The sequence below is a fragment of the Meriones unguiculatus genome, chromosome 1 (genome assembly GCF_030254825.1).
Source record: "Meriones unguiculatus strain TT.TT164.6M chromosome 1, Bangor_MerUng_6.1, whole genome shotgun sequence".
Taxonomy (NCBI): domain Eukaryota; kingdom Metazoa; phylum Chordata; class Mammalia; order Rodentia; family Muridae; genus Meriones; species Meriones unguiculatus.
The window spans coordinates 176,490,187-176,511,072 of NC_083349.1; the positions used below are offsets into that span (position 1 = coordinate 176,490,187).

General features: G+C 44.8%; 1 protein-coding gene across 2 annotated transcripts in view; it reads left to right on the plus strand.

Moving 5' to 3' along the window:
• The window catches only part of Clmp (CXADR like membrane protein), a 99,531-nt gene that overhangs the window by 72,274 nt on the left and 6,371 nt on the right, over positions 1-20,886 (plus strand). For both annotated transcript variants that reach the window (XM_060372011.1, XM_060372017.1), the window contains exons 3-6: positions 3,710-3,867; positions 15,414-15,615; positions 16,517-16,684; positions 18,379-18,501. In XM_060372011.1, the coding sequence (XP_060227994.1) occupies positions 3,710-3,867; positions 15,414-15,615; positions 16,517-16,684; positions 18,379-18,501 (651 nt within the window). The remainder of the gene's footprint in view (positions 1-3,709; positions 3,868-15,413; positions 15,616-16,516; positions 16,685-18,378; positions 18,502-20,886) is intronic.

Below are 20,886 nucleotides of genomic sequence, written 5' to 3' on the forward strand. Positions count from 1 at the left end.
GTAGGAAAGTCCTATTAAGGAAAAAGAGAGGTTAGAGGCTGTACTGTAGTCACTGCCCAGCCCACTATCCCTCATGTAGTACACTCAAACTATGAGAGAGATAAAACTCTTGCCTCGTCATTTTGAAGGAAGTCTGGATCAAAAGACTAACGAAACCCAAGGTTTTAGACAGCAAAATCTTAATCCAAACTAACTGAATACAGCAAGAAGCAGCCCCTCCTCACGACAGCTCCTCTGTGCTGTCCCCAGGCCTGGGGCCTGTAGATAAGGCTGAGAAATTCCTGATAGCACCTTCTTCAAGTGTCTGAGCTACTGGTAAAAGCCCCACCGGGGAAAGCCCACGGCTTCCGGGAAAGCATTTTGCATATACATAAGAAGCCTCTCTTTCCAATCCCCTCCCAACACCTCTGCCCACGGACAAATATTACAGCAAAATTTCAAAACCTCCCCATTCCCTGCACCCTGTGACTCACTAGCTTAGCCAGGCTACACTTTCTTCTTGAGTTAAGCTTTCGGTAAGGACTTTCCCCCGCTGAAAGGATGAGCACTGTTGCCCAGGGAATCCTGTACTAGCCATAGGGTGGCTGGACTGCCCATCCCCTCTCCCCCACCAGATGGCAGGCACATGCCACAAAGTTCCCACAGTCACTACCAAGGCCCCTGCCAGCTCAGACTGCAGAATCAACATACGGTAAAAATTATTTTTTTCAGATGACAAAGAAAGAGTCACAGAAATCCGCAGAGATCCCGGTGGCTTCTGGAGTCTGGGGGCTTGAGGTTCAAGGATCACAGCAGATCCATAGGATCTGCTTGACACTCCCTGCCTCGCTTAAGTCTTTTGTATTCTCGAAGGCACCCTCTGGTGCTGCTATGTTTAATTCTGGACGTGTTATAAATAGAAGCTAGAGTTCTGTCAGAGCACACCACCCACCACTGTGTTCCGGTCCTCTGGGGACATCAGCCAAATCTGAGCTTTTGTTTCCCTCTAGTGGCCTTCTTCAGCAAAGTCTCACAGCCCAGCTTTGCCTTTATTTGTTCTGGATACAGCGAGAGCCTTCGGTGCACTTGGGTGCTGTAGGGTTTTCTAGCTTTCCATAAGGCCAATTTCGGCAGAGATGAAAGGTGGTGCTTTCTCCTCCAAGGTCATCTCAGTGCAATACAGGCAGGCCAGGTTCTCAACTTCGCTGTTGGGGACTGCGAAAGACTCAACAATGTAGCCTGGCGTGGTGGCACATGACTGTGATCCCAGCACTGGAATCAGAGGCAGGCGGATCTCTGTGAGTTCAAGGCCAGCCTGCTATACAAAGTGAGTCCAGGACAGCCAAGGATACACAGAAAAACCCTGTTGAGAAAGAAAGAAAGAAAGAAAGAAAGAAAGAAAGAAAGAAAGAAAGAAAGAAAGAAAGAGGAAAAAAAGAATGATAATGTTACAGAACACTTCTACTCTAAATGACTTATCAGGACCTTGTATCATGAGTCCTCCCCATGCCTCCCCCCCCCCCCCCGCACCTCCCCTTAAGTTTTCCTGTCAGTAAAACAGTTATAAATGTTGACTGGCTATCTGCCATGTACCCAAACCCACAATGCAAAACCAAAATCAAAACTGCTAGTTTACAGGAAGTCTTTCTCAAATGTGCAGTGAAAGGAAATTGAAAGGATTATTTCTGTACGGATCGCACCACAAAAGCTGAGCAACACAAAAATTTGTTCAGATACAAGTGTAACATGTGGGTTCCATCACAGTCTTGCACTTTGCACCACATTTGTTCCAAGAGAACTTGAACTCTGGGGTACACGTGAAAAAAAAGTGGCAAGAAACAGATGTTGGGTTGTGTGCCTCCTGACAGGAGCGTTGGGGACTGAGCTCGGGTCCTGTAGAACAGCCAGTGCTCTTAGCTGCTGAACCAACCCTTTGACCCCATCTTTTTAAAGCATTTTAGCCCAGATGGCCCCAAACTTCTGATTCTCCCCCCTTAGCCTCCAAGTGCTGGGATTACAGGCAGACTGATGCTATACTTTTTTTTGTTTGTTTGTTTGTTTTTGTTTTTGTTTCTAATTTAAAGACAGGTTCTTACGGTCATACCCAAATTCAAGTGAATCTTCTAGCCTCAGCCTTCTGAGTAACTGGGGTTACAGATGTGTGCCAGCATGACCAGTGACACACTTAGCAACTACGGCAGTTGATTTTCCTTCAGAATCACGAAGTGCTACACTATATTAGACAGATGATTTACATACAGTATTTCTAATATTTACAAAGCCCTTGAAAGATTGTCCTAAACCCTGTAATTAGTTGCCCAAGATTTCTCGTCTCTAAATTTGCATAATTCTTCCATCATGAATAATTTCCAGTTATATTACAATGGTATTTGTCATCTTTTCATCCTCCTAAATGCATGCTACTAGAGAGCAAAAAAAAACATTCTGGGATTAGAGCAGCTCATTTGAAAAACAAGAAGGTTCACGTGGAAGGTTCTCTCAGGCATCAGTGTCTTTGACCCTGTAACTTCAGGAACAGGAGCTGCCTGTATTGATACAGATCTCCCATGAGTGCCATCCTCCCAGAAGCCCCTGCCAGTAGAAGATTTAGCTGTGGCTGGGCAACGGTGGTGTGCGCCTTTAATCCCAGCACTCAGGAGGCAGAGGCAGGCATATCTCTGAGTTCTAGGTCAGCCGGGTCTATAAAGTTCCAGGATAGCCAGGGCTACACAGAGAAATCCTGTCTCAAAAAACAAACAAATAAACAAAAAGGGACATAGTTGTTGACTTATATTGTTTGTTTTGGGGGTTTGTTGTTTGTTGAGGTACTAGGAACTGAAGCTAGATTTTCTCAGATGCTGAACAAAAACCCTACCACTGAGCTATAGCCACAGCCTCTCTTCACTTTTTTTTTTTTTCATATTTGGTATTTTTAATACAGGGTCTCACTGTATAGCCCTGGCAGTCCGGAAACTCACTTTGTAGACCAGCTGGCCTAGTACTCACAGTGGTCTGCCTATTTGTGCCTTCCCAATGCTGGATTAAAGTCACACACCACCACACCTGGCTCACTCTTCACTATTTATTCAGAGACAGGGTCTCACTAAGTTGTCCCGGTTGGCCTTCAGCTCCCTCTGTAGCCTAGGCTAACCTTGATCCTTTCATCCACTTGCTTCAGCCATCAAATTAATAAGCCTCTACCACCAGGCCCAGCAATTTATTTCATAATTAATTTTAAAATGCAAACAACAACAACAAAACTGATAGGGGGAACTGACCATGGTGGCTGGTACGGCAGACCATGGTGGCTGGTACGGCAGACCATGGTGGCTGGTACGGCAGGAGGGTTGCCATGAACTTGAGGCCAACTGGGATAGATAGTACACACCCAGTCAGCCTGAACTATAGTGTGAAACCTTGTCTCAAAAAACAAACAAACAACAACAACAACAAAAACACTAAAAAAACAAAATCCCATAACCAACCAACCCATTAACCTAGAAGGAAGACAGGCACCGATAGGGTGAAATTCAGGGAGGCTGAAGAAGCTTTGGCTCTGCCATTGGGAGGAGCCAGTGGCAGACAAAGAAATGCTAGTCCTTGCGGTCCTAGAATCCCTGAAGCCTTGACCTGCCCCTTTCTTGCCCACGGGCTTATTTGTTGTGATTTCTGACCCGCACACAGTCATTCAGCATCTGCTTTGCTCACTAGAGGTTTCTCCTCTTTCCAGTATCCTATTATGTTGGAACATTGGGAACTCACACTGAGATCAAGAGAGTGGCGGAGGAAAAGGTCACCTTGCCCTGTCACCATCAGCTGGGGCTTCCAGAGAAAGACACCCTGGACATTGAATGGCTGCTCACCGATAATGAAGGGAACCAAAAAGTGGTAAGTACAATCCTGGCTGGAGATGCTCTCCTCTCTGCCCTCGTGTTCTTTATCACCGGGTCTGAAAGAGTTTGTTTACATCAACCTGAAGGAATTCACAAACAAAACTACAAAAGGACCCAGATGGCACACACCTGTGATCTTAGCACTCAGGAGACAAGGGCAAGAACTCTAGTTTAAATCTAGCTACATAGTAAAACCCTGTCTCCAAAAAGAAAAGGGAAAAATAGCAGAGTATCTGGGTTGGGAGGGTAAGAGAGTCTTTGGGCCGCGCAGAACTAGTCCAAAGCCACCTGGCTGTTGGGAAAGGGAGTCTGTGCCGTTAACGTCTTCGCCTAGGAAGGGTGCTAAGTTCAGAAGCGTGGTGGACAGAACTCAAAGCCCAGAACTCTCTTCCTCCTGCTTCCCTGAAACTGTCATCACCTGACCAGGCCTCCACTTTTCGAAGTCATGACTTCCGGGTTCTGAAGATCATAGAACATGACAACATGTGAGGCAGAGGGGCAAGTACAGGACATGGATGACAGCGCTGGTCACAAACAGTCCTCAAGGCAACAGATGCTGGCTCTGAAGTCGGAAAATAAAGAAGGAGGCGTGCTTCCACTCTCAGTGTGGGGAGGGCCGCGATGGGCTCTGGTGTTCCATGCTTCTGGCAATGTGGACAGAATTTGCAGTGCTTGGACTCCTGAGGACACCCTGTGCTTCCTGTCGCTAGATACTAGAACTAAGTAACCTGAAGTGACCATCTTTTTCTGCTTTTTCTTCCTTGCCTGGTTCTTCCTCATTCAGGTACTTACAACTGAGTTCTTCTCATTTACACTCATTGACGTACCATTGCTCTTATTCAAAGACTTACCTTTTTCTTAAGACTCTGTGATTGAGGAAGGTTGGAGTAATGAATGGCTAAGAAATCTAAACAGCAGTCAGTCACAGTAGTTGCGGGCGTACTGCTGAGTATTTAGATCCAGAACGTATTCTATCATCACCAGTCTTGCAGGCACATTTATGGAGTGTCTATGTTTTTTTGACTTGGTCTACTCTAGTGACTAAGAAACAATATCCATCTTGAGAGGCATCGTCACATCTCACCTGCTATCCAAGATGTGTGGTATGTCCCTTCGTGAGGTCTGGCCTTACTGTGTGTCTGAAGTTGACTCCACTCTTCTGAACCTCTCGTTGTCTTTAGAACTTACTATGTAAAGGAGGACGTATAGTTTACATCCCGTTGGGCAAATCAGCTTTGAGTGAGGTTACATTTCCACAAACCAACAAGAAATGTCACACACTCGGCATGCATTTAATATGTCCACTGAATATCAAGGTGAGACTATCCTAACTTAAATATGTTCGCTTTGTTTCAGCCTAGGGTTGGGCAAAATGGTCTGGCACAATGCCTCTTATGAGTACTAAAGTGTCACATGTCTTCTGTGAAATAAGAGTTTGTGATTTTTCTTTAATCTAAATCTTGGGGAGTCTTTTAAACTTGCCTTCTTTTTTTAAAGAGCTTTGCTTCTTTCTCTGACTTAAAAAAAAAATTGAAAGGTTGTCCTTTTCTTAGAATGCCCCTATTATTAATTTCATAGGATGGTTTGTACTAGGAGAAGCTGAGGTTTTCACTAAAAATACATGTCAGGATCACACTGGAGTTTAACCTGCACACACCGCTGCCTGCATCACCTTGCTGCGTGATTCTGCTTGTCATCTTGTTCTCATAGCACGTCCTCCAAAGACGACCTGTTCTCTCCAGAGCAAGGTCACCTTAACCCAAATGGTTTACTCAGACGGTCCTGGTTGGTCGTAGACATGATATTCTCAGCTCTGAATGGAGTAAATGTCTCTCTGTCCCTGGAATGAAAGCCAAACAACAAACCTGAAAAAGACTCTCCTCTGGTTGTACTTGAGTCAAGCTCCCAGGTTCTTCATGATCTGTGGCTGCCTTTTCTGTCCTGGTGGATTCTGTTTTGAGAGTTCCCTCTACACCTCTCACCCTTGGAATCTACCCATCTTCGCTATCGAATCACTATGGTCAATCTCCTACACCAATCCTCTCCAGTCTATAGAGACAGAAACTTTCTTATATTTCTTAATAATTCAAGGCCCCACATATCCTCTGAATCAGAGTTGGACTGATCTCTCTCCCCGACTCAAGGCCTGGCAGCTGACAGCTGTCATTACTACCCCAGTGGAATAGATGTTTCCACCATTTTTAACAAATATCTCTTGAATGCTTTCTCTTTTGTGGTCTTTATGTTTATCACCACTTGCTCAGAGCACCTCCCCTGGTTTTCTCTTTGACAAGCACACATCTAACTTTTTACCCAAATGTCTTCATTTGAAGTAAAGAAAAGAGAAAGAGCTGCTGAGTTATATAGTCAAACTCTAGAAGTGAGGAAATTAAAGTAGGTGAAAAATACCACCCAGAATGGGTAGTGGTGGTGCGCGCCTTTGATTCCTGCCCTCAGGAGACAGAGGCAGGTAGCACTCTGAGTTCGAGGCCAGCCTAACCTACAGAGTTCCAGAACAACAAAGGCTACTCGAAGAAACCCTGTCTCAAAACAAACAAAAAACCCTAAGCAAAAAGAAAAACAGCACCAGACACTGTTTCCTAACTTCAGCTGATGGTTGTTTATTCAGTCATTCAGACCCCACAGACTTATTTAGCATTTTGCCATTCTAAGTGTCAGGACACCTGTCGTGAAGAGGCCATCATCTCACTGGCCCCTGGGAGCTTACAGTCAAAGGCATCCAGTAGAAGGGAAAGGAGCTGGGGTGGCCGTGCCCTTGATGAAACACTTACCCAGAAGGCACAGGGCCCTGGGTTCAACCCACAGCACCAAATAAACTGAAGGTGGTGGTGTACACATGTAATCCCAGCACCCACGAGGTAGAGACGGGAGGACCAAAGTTCAAGGTCATCCTCAGCTACAAAGAAAGTAGGAGTAGTACAGTCTGGACAACATGAGACCCTGTCTCAATGAGCAATTAAACACAGATTTAGTCTTGTGCAACACCATAGCAACTTCAGCAGGTGGTGTTTGTTTGTTTTTCTTTTCCCTTTTGAAAGCAAGAATTGTCACCTCTTCACTAAAGGAAGACTTTTTATGTCTTCTCTTCAGTCTATCCAAACTTTCACCATTTCTACCCTTGAAGCTGTGAGTCAGGTTCCTTGAAAGTAAACACTACAATATCTGAGCAGCCATCTATGAACAACGGGCTACTGAGTAAATGATGGTGAGTCACCTACCCAGCATGGACAGGCTTGATAAAGGAGCAGTTTATCAAGGCAAGGTGGACTGGAACTGCAAAGGCTTCCTTATACTACTCAGAATGGTGCACAAATTAAACAGTCCATATTGTTTATTTCTGGAATTTTCATTCACTACTTTTGGACAGTGATTGGCTGCAGGTGATGAAACCCTAGAAAGTGAAACCAGAAATAAGAGGATTGCTACATAAAGCTGGAAGCACCCACCAAGACTTGATGGAGGAAGAGAGAGGTCAAGGACAGTTTCCTGGAAAATAACAGTGCTGACATAAAACTTGTTTTTTTAAGACAGAGTCTTACACAGGGTGTCCTGAGACTCATGACAGTCCTTCTGCCTCTGCTTCTAAGAATGCTAAAATGACAAGTATACACCACCATACCCAATGCTTTTAATTAATTTTGTGTTTTGTCTGATTTTTTTTCAAGTCATAGCCTCAGCTCTTGGAACTCACTTTGTAGACCAGGCTGGACTTGGATCCAGAGATCCACCTGCCTCTGCCTCCTGAGTGCTGGGATTAAAGGCATGTGCCACCAGTGCCCAGCACATGTTTTTATTTTTGAGATAGAGTCCACCGTAGCTAATGCTGACCTTGTATTTAAGGCTCTCTTTCCTTGGCCTCCTGAGTGCTAGGATGATAACCATAGACCACATCGTGCAGCTTTGCTCTAAGTGTCAATGAAAGGAACATTCCTAAAGAAAATAGCAGCACAGGCATAAAGGCTGGGAATTCCTAAGCAGCTAGAGTGGTGGGGCTTAAGATGTAAGCCTGTAAGGGCTTCAGGACCTGAACAAGGATGACCTCCCAGCCATGCTAGGGGGTTTAAAACTGTCCCTGTAATATTGTCATGAAGTTTTAAAAAGATTTTAAGAATGCTAGGGACATGTTGCTTTTGTTGTTGTTTTGTTTTGTTTTTTTCAAGACAGGGTTTTTCTGTGTAGTCTTGGCTGTCCTGGACTTGCTTTGTAGACCAGGCTGGTCTCGAACTCACAGAGATCCGCCTGCCTCTGCCTCCTTGAGTGTTGGGATGACATGTTGCATTTTAAGGCAAGCACTCTGACACAGACACACTGAGTTAAGAGAGCCTCAAGTAAGAGCAAGCATAATTTCATAATATACAATAAAGGTTTATCTTCCCTTGACTCCTCCTCTACTTGTCTCATGCTTTAGCAAGCACAGGCGCCTGCGTGCTTGTACACACACACACACACAGAAACGTAAAAATATTGTTTACATTTCATTGCGTACCCCAGACTGGCCTCACATTCCTATTCCTACCACTGAAACCTCCTGAATGCTGAGACTGCAGGCATTTGCCTCCACAGTTCTCAGTACCCCAGTCATGAGTGCTTGGGAATCTCAAGAGAGAGATAGGAAATAAACAGTGGGCAAAGCTGCCAGGACTTCATAACTTCCAGAGAGCTGAGGAAAGGGTGAGTCTGAGGGTGCCTGAGAGGAGTCAGGGAAGGCTGAAAGAGACAAGGTGCATAAAGTGGGCTAACCAATGACGAAAGGCACAATTCAGCTCTGCTTTTCTCTCTGAGAAATGTTATCTCTTTGTCTAGGATGCTCAGAGCAGACAGGGAACATGTGGGGGTGGGTAGGCGGTCTTGTATATTTCGGTCTTGGTAGAACTGAATATTAAAACAGATATTGGTGGGTAGGCAGAACACATATATTTCAGTCTTGGTAGAACTGGGCTGCCAAAGAATTCCATCACTTTTATTCTTTTATCCTAAGGTTCGATACATTTCAAAAAGGAGGCTGACCATCCCTTCCCAAAAGTCAGTCAGCAACACACAACAGAAGTTTTCTCAATGTTCTTAGATTAAAAAGTTAGAACAGATGTCGTCCAGTTCCCACTGGAACCTCTTCTTACACATCACTCTTCGCTCCTCTGTTTGGCTTTGAGAGAGAAAACCCTTGATGGAAAACAGACAGAAACCAGGCTGGTAGGATGGCTCAGAGGGTAAAGGTGCTTGCAGCCAAGCCTGGCAACCTGACTTCAGGCCACGGGACCCACATGATGAATGGAGAGAACTGATTCCCACGAGTTCTTTTCTGACCTCCAGTCACTCGCCACGGCATGCACAAACAACCAAAGATGTAAATAAAAAATGACAGACCACAGCCCTGCAGAGGAGCTTCCAGACAGCTGAGCAGATCTGCCTGTTCCATATAAATCATAACAAATTGACTTTTCTCCAGGAAGTCCATAAAATACAGCCTCACAACAGCTGCAATTCAGACATGTGTCTCCTTGGTTTGTTTGCCAAATGATTGGATTGATGTTCATTGTTCTAGCACACAATGAGGTACAGTTTCATCTCACCACTACCTTTTCTACATTTGAAACAAAACAATCAAGCCAGCTAGGTGACTCAGGGGGTAAAGACACTTGCAGCCAAGCCTGACGACATGAGTTCAATCCTAGGGACCAACTAGGTGGAAAGAGAGAACCCACTCCTACAAGGTGTCCTCTGACCTCTATGCGCGTACCTACACTTCATTGTGTGTGCATACCTTTACACAGACACAATAAATAAAAATTGCCAGGGATGGTAGTGCATACTTTTCATCCCAGCACTCAAGAGGCAGAGGCAGGAGGATCTCTGAGTTTGAAGCCAGCCTGGTCTACAGAGTGAGTTCCAGGACAACCAGAGCTTCACAGTGAAACCCTGTCCAAAAAAAAAAAGGTTGTAGGGGCAGGGGAAGGGATGGGGGTGGGGGGTGCTGTTGGTATTCTAACTGGAGAGCCAGCAAAGGATACACACAAAATGTGGCCTATGTGGATGTTTCTTGAATATGGAGAAGACTGCATGACCACAGCAAGGACACCAGAATCAAGCAACATAAAAGCTGGGTGTGGTCGCAGCACCCAGGATCCCAGGGCTGGTGATGCTGAGGCAGGAGGATCATGAGAAAGAGACTGATAGTAACACTCACATTTCTTAGCCTCAGCCATGAAAGTGACTTGTTCAAAGAGAAGCGTATCAGTGATGTCCACAGGGAAACATTCACTGCTTTTAGTCCTCACTCTCATGTGAACTGGTTGTAGTATCTTCCTGCTCTTGTTTGTTGGTTTGTGTTTTTACTTTGAGACAGGTTTTTGTTTTGTTTTGTTTTTGTTTTTGTTTTTTGCCTAGACCTTGTTTTGTAGACCAGGTTGGCCTGAAACAGGATCATTCTGCCTTGGCATCCTGAGGTCTGAGATTATAGGTGTTTGTTGCCACAGCTGTTTTCTCACCTTACAGGTTTTCAGTCTTTTAATGAATGAAATAAGAATGCCTATCAGCATGCTTGTTTTTCATGTAATGAATCACACTTTTACCTCTCTTCCAAGAGTTATCCTTTAACATTTCACAACAGTCATTTCTTTGTGCTGTTATAATTTCCACTACGGCACCAAACACTCAGTATGTTGGCTTGTCTTGTCTTGTTTTGTAAGACAAAGCAGCGCTGTAGTCCAGGGTGTCCTCAGACTCACCTGACTCATGCACCTCAGCTCTCAAGTGCTGGGAATGTTGGAATGAGTCACTGTACCTGGCTGCGAGTAGGATTTTAGCAACGGCATTCTGAATGCAGAGATGGTAATTAGCCCAGCCAAAGACTGCAACAACGCTACGTAAAATCAAACAGCTGCGCAGGGTTCCCTGGAAGTGCCCAGCATTGTAGAAAGTAAAATACATCCAACAACCTGTCTTTCACAGTTGTTCCTCACAGGCAAACGGTTAAGAGAAAGTCAGTGGGAGCTTGTGTTCAACACCCACAAGGCCCTGGGTTCAATCCTCAGTCTCCAAAAAGGAATTTTTTTTTTTATAGTACAAAGAAATACTAAAATGGTGGGATCTAGAAAAGATCATTCTGAGTGAAATATCCCAGAAGGAGAAAGACAAACACGGTATATACTCGCTTATATAGACCTATAAGATATGATAAACATAATGAAATCTATACACCTAAAAAAGATAATCAAGAGAGCGGACATGGGGTAAGATGATCAATCCTCATTTAGAAAGACAGATGGGATGTGCACTGAACGTATGACAGGAGTCTGCTGAAGACATCTGAAAGACTCTAACAGTGTTTTCAAAGCAGATAGAAGACCCATAACCAAACCTCTGGCAGAATGCAGGGAATCATGAAAGAAGGGGAGTTAGTCTGATGGGGAAAGGATAGGAGCCCCACAAGGACCAAATATATCTGCGCACAGGGGTCTTTTCTGAGACTGACACTCCACCAAGGACCATGTATGGATATAACCTAGAACCTCTGCTCGGATGTAGCCTGTGGTAGCTCAGTAACCAATTGGCTTCCCATAGTAAGCGGAACAAGGACTATTTCTAACTCAATGGCTGGTTCTTTGACCTCCCCACCCCCCAAGGGAGGAGCAGTCCTGTTAGGCCACAGAGGAGGACATTGCAGCCAGTCCTGAAGATACCTGATAAAACAGGATCAGATGAATGGGGAGGAGGTCCTCCCCAATCAGTGGACTTGGAAAGGGGCATGGTGGAGATGAGGGAGGGAGGGTGGGATTGGGAGGGAATGAGGGAGCGGGATAAAACTGGGATACAGAGTTAATAAAATGTAACTGATAAGAAAAAAATAAAATTAAAAAAAAAAGAAATACTAAAGTGAAGAAACCCTTCTCAGTCTGCCATATTAGAAAAGGTTTCATGAGAAGATAACATTGACTTCAAACTTCAAACAATGAGCAGGGATAGAGAGAAGGGAAAATCATTTAAGTGTGTCAGTGCGGTGAGCAAAGGCCAGGCGGGCCACACAGAAATCACAACCCATATTGATGACAAGGAGGTGGGGCAAGCTGCTCAATCTCTGCTGTGTGAAATGGACCAGAGGAGGACATTAGGACAGTAGTGTGGCGGTAATTTTGAACCCCCTAGACTGAGTCGGGGCATCTTTCAAAAGTGGCAAGGAGCCATTAGTTTAGAGCCAAAAGAGGGAATGTGTGTTTAAGATTAGTAAAATTAAATTGACCGCATTTTGTAGCATGGATTAGAGAGAAATATGCTGTAGCCAGGAAGCCAGACACAGGCAATGAGCTTGCTCCAGATATAGTGGTGTGCACCTATATGTGGTCCAATTATTTGGATGCTGAGGCAGGAGGGCTGTTAGACCTTGCCTCCACCTCTCAAATGCTAGGATGATAGGACTATGCCCACACCTGCCCACACAGTACTGGTACAGACGATGGTACTGAATAAACACAGATATAAGACATAGTGCTCAGGATTCTCTCTTTTCTCTCTTCCCCCAAGTTCGTGAGTAAGCTCTCCAGAGGAGGAGCTGTGCTGCGCCGCTTTGATTTCTCTGTGCCGAACGCAGTGTCTGACACAGGAGCTTAGTAGCATTGCTGAGTTAAAATAAGATGCCCTAGTTGGGTGTGGTGGCAGATGCCTTTAAGCCCAGCACTCAGGGAGGCAGAGACAGGAGGATTGCTGTGAGTTTGGGGCCAGCCTGGTCTACAAAAGCAAGAACAGGACAACCAGTGCTACACAGAGAAACAATGTCTCAAAAAAAAAAAAAAGAGAGAGAAAGAAAGGAAGGAAGGAAGGAAGGAAGGAAGGAAGGAAGGAAGGAAGGAAGGAAGGAAGAAAAAATGCAGAGAGAGATTTGGAAGACAACTGGAGTATGGATAGAATGGAAAGACTGATGGATGGGAGAGACTTTGTTTTTTTGCTTGCTTGTTTTTTGTTTGTTTGTTTTGTTGTTGTTTGAGAAAGGGTTTCTTTGTGTAGTCCTGGTCCTGGAACTGGCTTTGTAGACCAGGATGGCCTCCGACTTAGAGATTCAACTGCCTCTGGGTCCCAAATCCTGGGATTAAAAGGCAAGTGCTGCCACCACACCTAGCTTGATGGATTTTTTTTTTTTTAACATCTTTGACGAGTGGGGGAGCAGCACCACGTGGCTAGGGATGGGTCAGGTGCTTAGGGTGAAAGGATTCAGAACAGCTGTGTCCAGAAATGTGCCTGGGAGATTCCCCATATGCTTTCCCGAATACCATGGGCCTGTTCCCTGTGTCTGGAATACTCTCCCCTTCCTGCCTCTCATCCCTTATTTAGCCTGCTTATCTTTCAGATTCAAATACCACCAAGTTTTCTGGCACATTTTTCCTGCTATGTTCTGAGCAAGCCCAAGGAAATTTATTCTGTGTTTATCCTCCTCTTCTTGCTAATCTCACTCAGTTATAATTGAAATCAAGAAGAGGGTTTTGCTCATCTGAGGGGCTTCTCCATTACTGGTGGAAAGCGATCATTCCATGTTTGCTGTGTTTATGCCAAACAGGATGGCGGAGCTGCAGTTAGAGGGCAGAGGTTTTGGTGAACTCCATCTGCATAGCTTTTGTAACAGGGTGACAACCAAGATGAGCTAGAGAAAGAGTTAAGAACTGCAGGCTGATAGGTGGGCAGAAGGCACTGACCACCAAGAAACTGTTTTCTTCTCTTAGGGAAATTTAAAATGTGCTTTCCCTAACTGGGAAAACAAATATGTCCAGCTCACACATTTTTTTTTTCAAAAGAAAAAGTGATTTTTCTAAGTAACTTGTCCTTTTTTTTTTTTTAAAAAAAAGGATTTATTTATTTTATATGGGTTGATGTTTAAAGCATGTGTATCTTCATGAGGGTGTCAGATCCCCTGGAACTAGAGTTACAGTCAGTTGTAAGCTTTCACATGGGTGCTGAGAATTGAACCCACATTCCTTGGAAGAACAGCCAGTGCTTTCAACTGCTGAGCCACCTCTCCAGTTCAACATGTTTGTGAGGGAAAAGGGGGAGGCAAACAAGGATCCTCAATGCCAGGCCTGAGTTCTAACCCTTAACTTTTTCAGACACTTTGACTGGATTTTCAATTTTTTTTTATTTACTTGTTTGTTTATCTGTTCATTTACTCCTTTCATGTGGGTGGGTGTTTGGGGGAGGGCATCAGCATAATGTCCTGCGATTACGTAAGTGCTGAGGTTGACCTCAGGTCCTCATATATGAGCGGCAGCTTCTTTGCCAACGGAACCAACTCCCCAGCTTTAATTCTCAACTCTTGCAAGAACAAAACATATTATTGGGACTGAATGGAAAGACAACTCAGCTAGTAAAGGTGATGAGCCTAGTGATCTGGACTCTGTTCTGGGGACTCATGTGGAGAAAGGAGAGAATCGATTTCCATAGGTTGTCCTCTGACTGCCATATGCTAATGTACACACACACACACACACACACACACACACACGTACATGTGTGCGCACGTAAAATAAATAAAATTAAAAAGGTTTTGGGGGTTGTTTTTTGTTTTGTTTTGGGGACAGGGTTTCTTTGTGTAGCCTTGGCTGTCCTGACACTTGCTCTGTAGAGCAGGCTGGCCTGGAACTCACAAAGATTAAACTGAACACTTGGAAGGTAGAAACAGAAGGTAAGATCATCCTCAGCTTCACAGACAGCTCAAGGCCAGTTTGAGCTAGTCTCTGTCTCTCTTTGGCTCTGTCTGCGTCTGTGTGTGTCTCCGTTTTTCAAGACAGGGTTTTTCTGTGTAGCTCTGGCTGTCCTCAAACTCAAGAGATCTGCTTGCCTCTGCCGCCCCAGTGCTGGGATTAACGGGGTGCACCACCATGCCGGGCTGTCGGACACCCTGTCTCGGCAACAACAAAAATGAACTCAGAGGCTACAAAGACCTATGTTCTGCCGCCTGTCTGTGAAATGGGCTAATAACCAGTCGTAAGGGGAGGGCGCTACTTAAAAAAAAAAAAAAAAAAAGCATGAAGAGAAATATAGCACGACAAAGCAACTAACAGAGAGCAGTGCAACCTGAAGAGATCCCATTCAAGCGGTAGAAAACTGCAGAAGGTTACGGAAGGGCGCATCTCCTCCTGATCCTCTGTCTTCAGCTCCCAGAGGCGAGCACCGGTGCTGGCTACTGTGTGCCCCTCCAGAAACGCTATGCTCACTATACCCGTCGCTGTCCACATCCAAGCAACTCAAAACAGAGTCGTTCTGAGTAGTTAATGAAGTAGCTAGTGCTTTCAAAATGAGTGCTGCACAGACCAGGTGTGGGGTGCACGCCTTCAGGCCCAGAGCTCTGCAGGTAAAGGCAGATGGATCTCTATGAGTTTGAGACTGGAGTGGTCTACAGAGGGAGATCCAGCCTGGCCTGGAAGCTATGATCCTACTTCCTCGGGCTCCTCCCTGCTGGACCACACTTGACCTGTCATCTTGACAGCCAAAGGAGAAAGTCAAGAGTCCCACCCCTTGACTCTGCCTCTGTCTCCCCAGGTTATCACCTACTCCAGTCGCCATGTCTACAATAACCTGACTGAGGAACAGAAGGGCCGAGTGGCCTTCGCTTCCAACTTCCTGGCGGGGGATGCCTCCCTGCAGATCGAGCCTCTGAAACCCAGTGATGAGGGCAGATACACCTGCAAGGTGAAGAATTCAGGACGCTATGTCTGGAGCCACGTCATCCTAAAAGTGCTAGGTAAGGCAGGACTCCAAGATAAGTGCCTGCATCTTTTCTTTTGTTTGCTTTTTGAGACAGGGTTTCTTTGTGTAGCCTTGGCTGTCCTCAAACTCACTCTGTAGAGATCCAACCTGCCTCTGCCTCCTGAGTGCTGGGATTAAAGACGTGCGCCGCAGTCACCCGACAAAATGCCTGCATCTTAAGGGGTGTCTATGACACACAGCCAGCTGCAAATGGTAAAAGCACCTATGTAATTCTTATAGAGTGCACTTAGGCATCACCACAAAGAAATATTTATGTTCTAGATTTTAACCATAGTGAGAAAAGAAAATACAATTATAAATTTCTTACTTAACCTTATTTTGTGTGTGTGTGTGTGTGTGTGCGCTCGTGTGTGCTCGTGTGCATGCATGTGTATGCCATAGCCCTCACGCAAAGGTCAGAGGATAACTTTTAGGGGTCACTTCTCTCTTTCCATTGTTGGTACTGGGACTGAACTCAGGACTCCAGGATCTTTAATATGATTTTTCCCCCCATGGTAGCTCATTATAAAATTTAAACACCATCTAATACTTGAATAATTTCCTGTAAATATTTGAAAATTACTTCCAAACTACTGATCTTCTTTCCTTGTGTCAATATCAGTAAAGTTATATTTTTAACTTTCTTAAAATTTCCCATCAATAGCAATGTCTGCTGGTAGCAGCTCAGTGTGTGTGTGTGTGTGTGTGTGTCTCCTCACCAGAGGAGAGGGTGATCAGGCTTCAGGAAGTGAAGCATAGCTAGGAGATTTTCTACTAAAAACTGAAGTCATGCATGACGGATGGCTGAATCACCAGCTGAGGGGGTTATAGTTCTTCCACAGAACCTGGGGTTTGGAGACTCTCCGAATGATTAGTGTTGAAAACTCTTTCTCCAGTGAGACCATCCAAGCCCAGGTGTGAGCTGGAAGGAGAGCTGACGGAGGGGAGCGACCTGACGCTGCAGTGTGAGTCTGCCTCTGGGACGAAGCCCATTGTGTATTACTGGCAGCGAATCCGGGAGAAGGAGGGAGAGGATGAGCACCTGCCACCCAGATCGAGAGTTGGTAAGTCAAGCTTCTGAGCCAAAAATCTAGTACAGTGTCCGTGAATGCCAAATGAGCCTGCCAGAAGCTCACCAGACACCGGGACCATGCTGCTGAGTCTGTGCGTGCACAATTGTCATTGGCTTGTTTTGTTCCGGTTTGGTTTGATTTGGGGTCTTCGTTTTTTGAGGCAGAGTCTCATAAAGCATCATGTCGTAGTTTGTGTTTCTGCTGTTGTGATAAAACACTGTTGTGATAAAGCATCTTCAAAAGGAAAGGGTTTATGTCATCTTACCCTCCCAGGTCACAGTCGATCACTTTTTTTTAAAGATTTATTTATTTTTCTTATGTATGAGTGCTCTATCTGCATGTACACCCGCACGCCAGAAGAGGGCATCAGATCTCATTGTAGATGGTTGTGAGCCACCATGTGGCTGCTGGGAAATGAACTCAAGACCTCTGCAAGATCAGCCAGTGCTCTTAACCTCTGCGCCATCTCTTGAGCCCCATAGTCCACTTTGAGAGAACTCAGACAGGAAGGCAAGGCAAGAACCTGGAGGCAGGAACTATTCATGAACTCTACTTACCATCTCTCTTTCTCGCTCAGCTAGCTTTCTTACAGAGCCTGGACCCTCTCGCCTAGGGATGGTGCCACCCACAGTAACCTGAGTCCTCCTCCCACATCAATCATCAATCAAGACAATCTTTTACAGACATGCCCAGAGGCCAGTCTAATCCGGGATATTACTTGGTTGGGGTTCCCTCATCCCAGGAGTAATAATTTGACAATTAAAAGCTAACCAGCACAGGTCTATTCTCAACCTTTTGGCCAAGATCAAATGTAGGGTCTTAAGCCCAACCCCTTAACCACTCTGCCATTCTGGGACCTCAAATGTAGGGTCTTATGTAGTCCAGACTGGCCTTGAACAACTGATCTTTGAACTTCCACCTCTCGAGTGCTGGGATTACAAGCATATGCTACCACCTGCCCAGTGTGGCCCTCTCTTGTTGTTATTGCTTGTTTTTTGAGTATCATGAAGCCCAGGCTGGCATAGAACTTGCTGCACAGCCAAGGATGGTCTTGAACTCTGGATGGTTCTGTCTCTGTCTCCCAAGGGCTGAGATTGTAAGGACTTACCGACATGACTGGGTTGCTGTCAAACTCCTTGAATTTCATTTTTTTAATCTGTAAACTCAAACAACAAAACCCACTTCTTTTTTCAAATGGCACAAAAATAAAAGTGAGAGAGTTGGGGAAAATGGACCACATAAATTATCTAAACTAACTAGTTTAGTATCCACTGAATGTTCTCCCATCTTTCTCTTTCTCTCTCTCTCTCTCTCTCTCTCTTTTGGCTTTGCACTTGGGATTGGCCCTAGGGCCTTATACACACACACACAGACTCCTTCATAGAATCTCAGGAAGTTACCCAGATAGCCTTGAACTCATTCTGTACCCCCAGTTAGGACCACGACAGGCAATGTCATGCCTCAGCCTCCCAGATAGCCACAAGGCCTTTGTTCCCAATCTTTTGTAACTCTTGGGGGTGCACAATAATTTAAAACAATATTTACTTATTTTCTGCTCTCCAAAACAGGATCTTTTCTGTCATTCCATCCCCATTAAACCGTGCGACATCACAGGTCTGCGATGCCCAGCAGTAAACAGGGTAGTTTGTGCCGGGCATTTACCATTCTGACTTCTGCTTCTATAGATTACAACAACCCTGGCCGCGTGCTGCTGCAGAATCTCACCATGGCCTCCTCAGGGCTCTACCAGTGCACAGCAGGCAACGAGGCCGGCAAGGAGAGCTGCGTGGTACGAGTGACCGTGCAGTGTGAGTATCTCAGGGTTGTCTTTCTTTTATGTCGGGGATAAAAACTCAGAACCGTTAGCCCACTAGCCAGCATTCAGCCACTGGGCCAAACCCCCAACTTTCCAAAGGTGACATTTTTGTTGTTGTTGTTTCCTTAAAACTTTTTTGTTGTTGTTGTTACATTGCAGTATAGTATAAGATGTTTTGATCATGAGTAAATGTAAGGCCAAGGTCAAAGTCTTTATTTCCAGGAAGACCATTCAACGATTTTGTCTGGGTGTGTAGTTGGCAATGGGAATTAGCCAGCTCTCTGGACTAGAACTGAACTATGAAGCTGGGAATTTGGTCCAGTGGTATAACACATGCATAGCATGGCTGGTTCCCTCGGTAGGATTCCAGCACCTTCCTCCTGTACACACACACACACACATACACAGAGAAAGAGAGAGAGAGAAAGAATGACAAGGCAGACAGGCAGGCACACAGACCCATGAGGTTAGAAATAGACAGAGAATCCCCAAGTTTGAAAGGTCATCCCCCACTTCACACAAGAAGTTTAGAGCTAATCAAAGCTACATAAAACTCTGTCTCAAAAAACCAACATTAAGACAAAAGAGTGGGGTCAAGTATTTTGATGTATTCTGTAATCCTAGCACTAGAAACAGGAGGATAGTGAATTTGATGTGCCAACTTGGGCCACTGGTAGTAACATTTTTCTTTAAAAAGTAATTTTTTAAAGGAAAGGAAAGAGTCAGGCGTGGTGGTACACTCATTTAATCCCAGCATTCAGGAGGCAGAGGCAGATGGATCTCTGAGTTTGAGGCCAGCCTGTTCTACATAGTGAGTTCCAGGACATCCAGGGCTACACAGTGAAACCCTGTCTCAAAAACAAAAACAAAAACAAAAAAAAAGCAAAGTAAACAAATAAGTTGCCAATAGAGAAAAGCAACCAATAGTCTTAACCAGCTCTAGTGCTTCTACACCACAAAATGACAGCCTACCAAAATATCTTCAATGGTGCAGACATAGTACTTTCATCTTGGGGACTACTAAACACTGACTACTTAAAACAAAAAAACCTGAATACTTGTATGTATTTCTGTGGAACAAATTACCCCAAATTTAGTGACTTCAAACTTTTTGACTCTCAATTTGTGTAAGTCAGAAACTCGAGTGGCCTAGTGGGGAGGTCAGGTTCACTCTGCACACACAGAAAGACCTGGATTCTAGGGGCTAGCCCTCTAAGATGGCTCCCTGAAGCTGCTGGGTGCAGGCCTCCTTTCTTCACATAGGCTCTCTGCAAAACTGAAAACTTACTCCCCTCATACTGAACATCTGAAAAAGCATGATCTGGGAGTTCAAGGCCAGCCTGAGCCTTGGTGAGACACAGCCTGAAGCAAACAGTCCTTTGAGATCTAGAGACTTGAAAATTAAGAATTGCAGTGATCTTGGACAAACAAAGCCCCAGAGGTGACATGCCATCAGTTCTGTGTCTTATTTACTAGAAGTGAGTCATGGCCCAGCAAAAGTGTTCAGCAGATTAAAGGTTCTTTGGCACCAGGCCTAATGGTTCTAGGTCCAGGGCTCACATGGTGGAAAGAACCAATTCCTTTAGTTGTTCTGTGCCCTTCACATGGGAGTACAGTGGCACATACATACCCAGCAACACACACACACACACACACACACACACAATAAATAAGTGTAACTTAAAAAAAAAACTAAAAAAAAAAAAAAACTTCACTACTTAATGAAGGAGCTGATAAGACGTTAAAACTGATCCAAAGGGCACCTGAGCCATTAGATTAGAGACAGAGACACTTTAACTTGGAGATTGTGATAATTGTTAGCACCAGCAGCAAAATAGTTAATGTTCTACAGCATCACAGGCGGTGGTCTCTGCGGTCACCTTTTTAGCTGGTCAGGTCTCTTTCTGCTGTACAGAGGTCTGTAAGCTGTTATCACAGAGCTACAAATGGTCGGTCACTGTACTTCCGTCCTTTCGAGTATCAGTTGTCTTACACATTTAACAAGGTCTTCACAGAAAAACCAGGAGCTGCCTTTCCTGTCAGTTGAACGTCCACCCTTTTTATTCGAAGTCATCACATTGGTAAAAGTAAATAAGTTAGTACAGCCGGGATACAAAGGGAATAAATTGTAATAAATAAATTAATTTCTTTAAAAAGTTCGTATAAACTGGGTATGGAAGCTCATACCGATAATCTCTCAGTCAGCAGGATCATGGACTCAGAGTCAGTCTGGGCTATAAATCAAGGCCCTCTCTCACACACACACACTCACACACACACACGCACACGCACAGGCATGAACACACAAACATCTGCAAATAATAATACCAATTATTAGAAATCATTATTGTTGTATTGAAAGAACAACTAGCCGGGC